An 8544-nucleotide genomic window follows, 5' to 3' on the forward strand; every position below is an offset into this window, starting at 1 on the left:
GAAATAGAGGAAAGAAGTAGGAGGCAAAGGGCATACATACAAGCCTAAATACAGACATGTACATATGTAAATATATTTAAGATCAAGGGGGGAACGGACCTAGGTGCAAATAACCTGTGCTTTCTAATGCTGACAGGTGCTGAATGATATGCAGCTTTTATTTCTTGAAAAATTTCCCTTAGGGATCTAGAACCCCTTGCTATTTTGTAAAAACCATATTACTTAGACAGACAAGTTCCCTTTTCCAAAATTCATAAGCATATATCTTAAATGAAACACATAGCCATCTGGGGCAAGTTTCCAGCACTAAAAGGTAGATATCAGGCTTTATATGCCAAACAACCACCACAACACACCAAAGTAAGCTCTCCGAAGAAAAAGATAAGGTCACATGTTAAAATCCCTGAGACCAACACCCTTCTATTGGGGAGGCGAGTCACACTGGAAACATAGTCTTTGTATGGGGTCATGGGGATCTGTTCTTATGGAAGTTGATAGAGTAAAGTAAGGTCACAATGGAAAAGAGTTTAAAATGTGCATGAACATTTATGAAACTACACCCTTTATACTATGTACAGGTACCCTTTGTTCTGGATTTGAGGTATTATGATCTTTTCTCTCACAATACGCATTTTTTTTTCATTTTAACAGTTTTGTTGACATACAATTCATATGATCCCCTGATATTGAATTGTGTTATATGGTGAATAAAGCATGTTCAAGCCTTACAAACCCAGAGACTCTATCTCCTCTACATAGACAAGAAAATCGGGAGAGTAACTGATTAACACAAAGAAGGTAATGACCCCTTTACTGGGCTCTTTATTAATTGCATGATGGCATGGATATCAGATGAACAGACGATACCTTCCTCTTTCTTTATATTTTGTCTCCAACCAGCTACCCCTTGGATAGAATATTCTCTGAATATTTTGCAGCCAGACAGACTTAGGAAAGAAAAGCAGACAAGGGGCAGGTGAACTGTTAGGTTGCAATGATGGCATTTCCTTTGGTGGAAAACTTAACACTACCAAATTTAAGCAGTCAGAGCCATAGTGGTGACATTAGTTTAAAGGAAATAAAAGGACAAAAAAACTGAATTGGAAATTGTCCTTCTTCATTAGAGCAATATTGTCCCCAAGCCCAAACCTACAGCCCTCGAGTCGATTCTGACTCAGGGCCCCATATAAGGCTTCGGGGGCTATACATCTTTACAGGAGAAGATGGTCACATCCTTCTCTCATAGAGTGCGTGGGAAGTTTGAACCAGTGCTCCAGAGGGTAGTCATCCAACAGCACTTCCCTGACAGTGCCGCCGGGGCTCCATTAGTACTGTGGTACTCGGTGATCACTCCAGATAACAGCTATCTCTTTTACAACAAGGTTAGTGAAGTAACCCTTCTTGGCTGTGTATTATATTTAATTTGATTATAGCAAATTAACCCTGGCAGTGACCCAAGTACATTGTATTATTTATGTACGACTATAAAAGAAATAGAGGAGGGAGAGTAGATAAAGAGGCTCCCCTAAAGTTTGAAGAGAGGTTTGTTTACTGAAGGTAATGCTCTAAGCCCCAAAAGATAGCACTGAACTTTCTGACAAAGGGTAAGTAATAAGAATCACGGCAAGGGTTAGAGGAAGACGGGACTATTTATTGGGAAGACTTCTCTCTTTTGAAGCTTTCCCATGAAGAAATCTGAATGAATTAATAGTTAATGAGTCCATACGTAAATGGATAAAATGAAGATAAGCAAATAAAAAATCAAGTGTGGACTCTTTTCCTGAATAAAAAGAATAAGATTAAGGTAAATATTTTCTCCATCATAAAATATCTTTGACCGTCTGAGAAAAACCACAGAAAGGATCTAAGTAACACACAGATCTGGATTAAAACTTAGTAAATTCTTTTATTCCTGTGTGTTTTCATATTTCTAATAGTTTGGCAACACATAAACATATTCAAGCCCTAGAAAAATGGAAAAGTTACAGAATATGAATGTATTTTTTGGAAATCTAGGAAAAGATTAGTGAATAAATTCTATAGGCAAAATGACATCAGCATATCAGTAGTAAATGTACTACAATTATCGTTGCTAGGTGCCATTGAACAGGTTCTGACCTATCGCGATTCTACACGCAACAGAAGGAACACTGCACGCTCATGGGCCATTATCACAATTGTTTTCCTGAGCCCGCAGTTGCAGTCACTGCGTCAATCCACCTTGTTGAGTGCCTTCCTTTTTTTACTGCCGCTCTATTTTGTCAAGCATGATGTCCTTCTCCAGGACAGGTCTCTCCTGACAACATGTCCAAAGCATGTAAAACGAAGTCCTGCCATCCTTGCCTCGAAGGAGTACTTTGGCCTTACTCCTTCCATGACAGGTCAGTTTGTCCTTTCAGCAGTCCATGGTACTTTTAATATTCTTCTCCAGCACTACAATTCAAATGCATCAGTTCTTCGTAGGTCTTCCTTATCCAATGTCTAATTTTCACATATGAGGAAATTGAAAATACCAGGGCTTGGATCAGTAACATCCTTGCTTTTGAACACTCTAAAGAGGTCTTGTACAATAGACTTACTTAATGTGATGGGTTTTGGATCTCTTGACTGCTGCTTCCATGAGCATTGATTGAGGATCCAAGCAGGATAAAATTCTTGACAGCTTCGACCTGTTCTACATTAGCGTGATCTACTGGTCCAATTGTGAACATGAGTCTTCTTTACATTGAGCTGTAATCCCTACTGAAATCTACATGCCTTGATCTTCAACAGTAAGTGCTTCAAGTCCTCTTCGCAGTCAGCAAACAGGCTTGTGTCATCTGCCTATTGAAGGTTGCTAAAAAGTCTTTCTCCCAACCTAATGACACATTCTTTTTTAAATGATCCAACTTCTCTGATTATTTGCTCAGCATATAGATTGAATAAATATGGACAGAGGATTCAACATTGATACACACCTTTTCTGATACTTAAACTGGATAATATTATTCTATCAAATGTTATATATGATAAAATTAAAAGTTATAAATATAGATGCTAACCTTTGCATATAAGGATAGTGCTAATGACAATGCCACTGATAAGATATACACTTTGATTTTTATTTTATTACATCTTTTTAAAAATGTGTATTAGGTGAATATTTCCAGAGTAATTTATACACATTTCATTTCATGTCACTGATTGCAATCGCCACAATGTGATAATATTTGTCTACCTTCATCCCTGTGTGTGAGAGTTAACTTTTGTGTCAAGTTGACTGGCTCAGTGGTTTGGTAGTTAACACCTAGTAAATACACAAGAGCTGTTCTGACACAAAGGAATCACAGCCAATCAGTAGTATAGTAAGAAGATTAGGGTGGGATGCAACACCCTTTCTCAGGTCACAACCCTGATGCAGTCAACTGAAAGGAAGTTTCCTATGGGGAGTAGCCTGCTTGCTCCATAAGTGAACATTGTGGAAAAGCTTGATTGCCTTTTGCTCACTCTGAATCCTGCATCTGGCTCATTGACTTGGTTCTTTGGACTTGAACCAATTCGCTGCCATACTGTCTGCCGATCCAGGGATTTGTCAGCACCCTCCCATCTGACCTGCTGATTTGGGGTCCATTCACCTCAGCAGCTACAAATCAGACCCGCTGACTTTGGACTCATTCACCCCTGCAGCCAGAAGGCTGATCTGCTGACCTTGGATTCATTTGCCTCTGCATCCACCAGCCTGGACCTGTCTGCTGAACTTGGGCTCCTCATCACCAGCCTAACAGATGTGAATCCTGCCTGGATTTGGACTTGCCAGCTTCTACAACTGTGTAAGCCATTTTACTGATACATATCTATCTCTCTCTATAAATATACTTATGGGCTTTGCTTTTCTAGTGAACCCAGCCTAAAACATTGTGTTTCCTCTTTTTATTCCTCTTTCTTTCTTAACCCTTCAAGCCCTCTAAACTTTGTACTTGGGCAAATACTGTGACATTTATTATGTCTATAGAAAAGATCTGGAATAAATCTATGATCCTGATTTGATTAAGTCATTCTCATATTAAACATTGTACATTTTCCACTTTGCCTTATTAGAACTTTTCACCTGAACTTATTAGGTCTCAAGTGGATAAGTGTTTTTCTATTAGCGGAAAGGTTGACTGTGCATGGATGTCTCAAAAGACAGGCCTGGTAATCTGCTTCTGAAAGGGCACAGCCTTAGAAACCTGATGGCACAGTTCCACAGTGAACAGATGGGTAAGCACGAGACAGAACATGTTTGACAGGAGCCAACAAAACCATGCGTGACAGTCTAGTCCAAAAGTCTCCATAATTATTTACTGGGTTTACTTTTACCAGTAATCTTTCCCCTGTGGCATTAAAACATAACCTCATTTTCATTAGGTTGAAGCATATTTCCACCATTCTTTTTTTAATCATTTTATTGAGAGCTCTTACAATGCTAATTACAATCCATGCATAAATTGTATCATTCTTTAAGTCAAAATAGTTAGAAAAAGCTTGTCCTAAAAGTGCTTCAAAATTTTTCATCTGCCATAGTGATTAAAATAAACTTTGGTCAACTAAGAATATTTTCATTTTCTATTTGTTCTTAAAGGGAACACAACCCTTTGCCTAAACATTTGGGGGAAAGTGGACTTAAATAAATACAACCACAAAAAGATATTTAAAAATAGATATTTCTGAAATTCCACTGCCAATAGTTTAGTCACTGCAAATTCTTTTTTTTTTTTTTTTAACATTTTATTGGGGGCTCATACAACTGTTATCCCAATCCATACACACATCAATTGTGTAAAGCGCATTTGTACATCGTTTCTCAAAACATTTTCTCTCCATTTAAACCCCCGACATTAGGTCCTCATTTTTCCCCTCCCTCCCCGCTCCCCCCTCCCGCATGAGCCCTTGATAGTTTATAAATGGGTATTTTGTCATATCTTGCCCTGTCCGACTTCTCCCTTCATCCACTTTTCGGTTGTCTGTCCCACACACAGTTCCATGTAATTGGTTCCCTCCCTCCTACCCATTCTCCCTTTACCCTCCCTGTTTTGCCACTCACACCACTGGTCCTATAGGGCTCATCCATCCTGGATTCCCTGTATTTTCAGTTCCTATCTGTACCAGTGTACCTCCTCTGGTCTAGCCAGTCTTGCAAGATAGAATTCGAGTCATGGTAGTGGGAGCGGGGAGGAAACCTTTAGGAACTAGAGGAAGGTTGTATTTCTCATCATTGTTACATCGCACCCTGACTGGCTCATCTCCTCCCCTGAAACTGAAATAAAAATCAAATCCTTGGATTGAGTTGATTGGGATTCATGATTACCCCCGTGTTTGTTACAGAATAGAACTAGTCTGTAGCGTTTTCTTGGCTACAATCTTTACAGAAGCAGATTACCAGGCCTTTCTTCCGCAGTGCTGTTGAGGGAGTTTAAATAGTCAACCTGTAGGTTAGTAGTTGAGCACACACCATTCGTGCCATCCAGGGACAGATACTACTTATTTATATTATAATTCACCAACACATACACACACATGATCTTCCACACTTGTTTTTATCATAGGTCTTAGTTAACGCTCCTCAATACAAAAACAACTCAGCCTTCAGATTTGCAAGTGCATTGTTGGCATAGTGGTTATGTATTGGGCTGCTACCCGCAAGGGCTTCAGGTTGAAACTAGAGCTGCTCTGAGGGAGAACGATGAGGCTTTCTACTCCCATAAACAGTTGCAGCCTCAGAGACCCACATGGGCAATTCTACTCTATTCTTTGGGGTCACTATGAGTCAAAATTGACTCAGTGACAGTATGTTTGCTTGCTTGTTTTGTTTTGGATCCAAGATACACTCATACCAAGCTAATAAATTCAGAATATTTTAGGAGTTGTACATAACAAAGGAAATAGCTGTCTATGTGAGCACACTTTACATATTTCACTCTTAGTCAATAATCAGAGAATATTGATGAAATATTTCTAAGGCTACCTGTGTGTCTCAGCTGCGATGGATGGTTATGTGAGGTATGCTTCTCAGAGATTCTTTAAGGTATAATTATATAAGACCAAAATCTTATTAGCAAACTTATGTAGAAATGGCTGTACCATTCTTCTGACAGGATATACGTTAGAATTTTTAAACTATGAAGCAGAGGATAGCATGTTGACAAGAAGAAATGCTGACAATAAGATCTTACTGCAAGGAGATGAATATTTATAAACACTGCTCATACTGAGATGTGTTTCTCAAATCCATGAATGATTTTTTTAAAAGGTGTATCAGCATATAAAGTAGGCTGTTCTACTCACCCAATTCTGGGATGTTAAGAATTCTTCAAGGGTCTTTGGGGGTTCTTGAATTATCTTAGGAAGGAAAATCAACATTGCTCTTTGACATAAATTCAGATTTTTAAGTATTGCTTATACATAATTCACTTAAATAAAATATGACAGGATTTAAGGTATAGTTTTCAGAACTAAGATATTGCTAAATATTCACTTTTAAAATAATCACATTTTAAAGGGTCAGATATACATATTTCTCTTTAAATTCTGAGCCACCAAACAAAATTCTATAAAATCTCCTTCAATTCTGCAACATTTTTTGTCATCTTGGATGGCTTCTATAATAAACCCAGAGGCAAACATATAAACACTCTTTTTTGCTGCTGAAATACTTTTAAAGGTCACACTAGGGAAATGGTGAAAGTAATTGAAATCTCTTCATATCTCAGTCTAATAATTGGTTAGTTGAAAATGTATTCTCCTATTATCCAAATTAATTCTTATTGACCACATTTTGCTTTTCCTTTACTTAAAGACTTGATACACAGTCTTCCTTCTGCCTAGAAAGCTCCATGCACCAAGCCCTCCCCTTTTAAAGCCGTTTGGGCTATTTAATTGTTACTTCAAATCTCAAATTAAAAGTCACTTTTTCTAGGAAGCCTTCCTGACCTTTAAAAAGCTTTTCTATGGTTCCTTGAAACAGACTAATCTCTTTCTGAGGATAGAAGTAATGGTACAATCACTAGTGAATTAAAAAAAATTTTTTTTACACAGTGGTTGACCCATAGTCAGTGCATAGTAAGTATTTGTAGTGTGAATCAATTAATGGATAAATAAGTAGATGAATGTAAAAGAAAGGTGTATGTACTGGGGAAAGAAATGACCAAAATACTTTCAGAAAATGAAAGGCCATCAAGAAGGAGGTAAAAAATTCAGAATCCAAAGTCTAATCGCCAAATGATCTGACGATGAGACAGCCGGAGAAATGGATTGCATTGTATAAGCCGGAACACCCATTTTATATTAATGGCCAAAATGTCAAGATTGTAAACTCAAAGCCCATGCTTTAATATTTAATTATACATTTGAGGTTGAAGAGTACAATTTAATTACAAAGTTCAGTTTCTTAATATTATTTAAAGTATACAGTGAATATACCTAGAGTCTAAGTTTAATACAACAACAATAAAACAAAGGACCTACTGAGACACAAAATTGTTAAGCAAATATATCAAAAGGTGAAGCTATTATTTCTTCTTAAACAAGTTTTATTGGCCCAAGCTTACCATATCATGCAATTGAACCATTCAATCATACTAAGAAGAAGTGTGCAATCATCACCACAATCAATTTCAGGGAAGCTATTATTATTGACATATCCTCCCTCTAGGCCTATACACTGCTGAAGGTGTACTCAGTCCATGTCTCTAACCCTTTCCCAAAGGATTCTGTGCTGTTCAAGTCACATTGTGTCAAAACAGTTGTTTTAAAATAGTGGTTTTGGCTTCATGAGGGACTCAAATAATTTTCCTTTTCTTTGAGCTTTTGGAGCAAACACAATTGGACAGGGCAAGGTCAGGACTCTACAATGGATGGACTAAGACTTTCTCAGGGAATTCTCTCCTAAAAGAAGGAGCAGGGGCCTTGTCATGACGAAGAAAAAAAAAATCCTCGGTGCAAATTTCCTGATCTTTTTTTCACCAATGTCACTTTCAATTTTAAAAGACTTCTTTCTATTAAGACTCCACAATCGTCTTATTCCTTCAAGAAAATCTATAAAGATGATCCCTTGGGAATCCCCTCAAAAGGTACCATATCTTTCTCAGCTGGCCTTGACCTTGAATTTATCTGCCCCAACAGAACCTCTCAGAAGACATTGTTTTGAATGGACTTTGTCAAAAGCACCCCAAGGAGACCAAGCCATATGTATTACTGAGACAATTTGTCTGTAGCCTTCTACCGGTTGCAAAAACACATTTAAACACATGTTGGTAGGAAAAAACCTGAGCATATATTAGCTGAAACCCTTATAGCAATGCTTTTTGATTTACCCTGTGTAACTATCACAGAATATGAATGTTCAGAAGCAAAGATGCATATAGCGGTCAGTAAAATTTTATGGATAATGTCTGGGCCTAGTCACATTGAGAGAGATGAGATGCATTATGTACATAAAAGACTTACAAGTAGAAAAAATGTTCACGATTGTGGAGTAAAGTTCTGTTTGTCATAAGTAAGATGGCTCTTGTCCTTGATTCCAAAGAA

General features: G+C 37.7%; 1 protein-coding gene across 1 annotated transcript in view; it reads right to left on the reverse strand.

Annotated features, from left to right (window-relative positions):
• FAM227B (family with sequence similarity 227 member B) overlaps positions 1 to 8544 on the reverse strand; it is a 210409-nt gene that overhangs the window by 200538 nt on the left and 1327 nt on the right. The window contains 1 exon segment of the mRNA XM_045286464.1: positions 6304 to 6357. Within this exon segment, the coding sequence (XP_045142399.1) occupies positions 6304 to 6357 (54 nt within the window).

Source organism: Echinops telfairi, unplaced genomic scaffold, assembly GCF_000313985.2.
Source record: "Echinops telfairi isolate 266 unplaced genomic scaffold, ASM31398v2 ScPeMD7_8;HRSCAF=38, whole genome shotgun sequence".
NCBI lineage: Eukaryota > Metazoa > Chordata > Mammalia > Afrosoricida > Tenrecidae > Echinops > Echinops telfairi.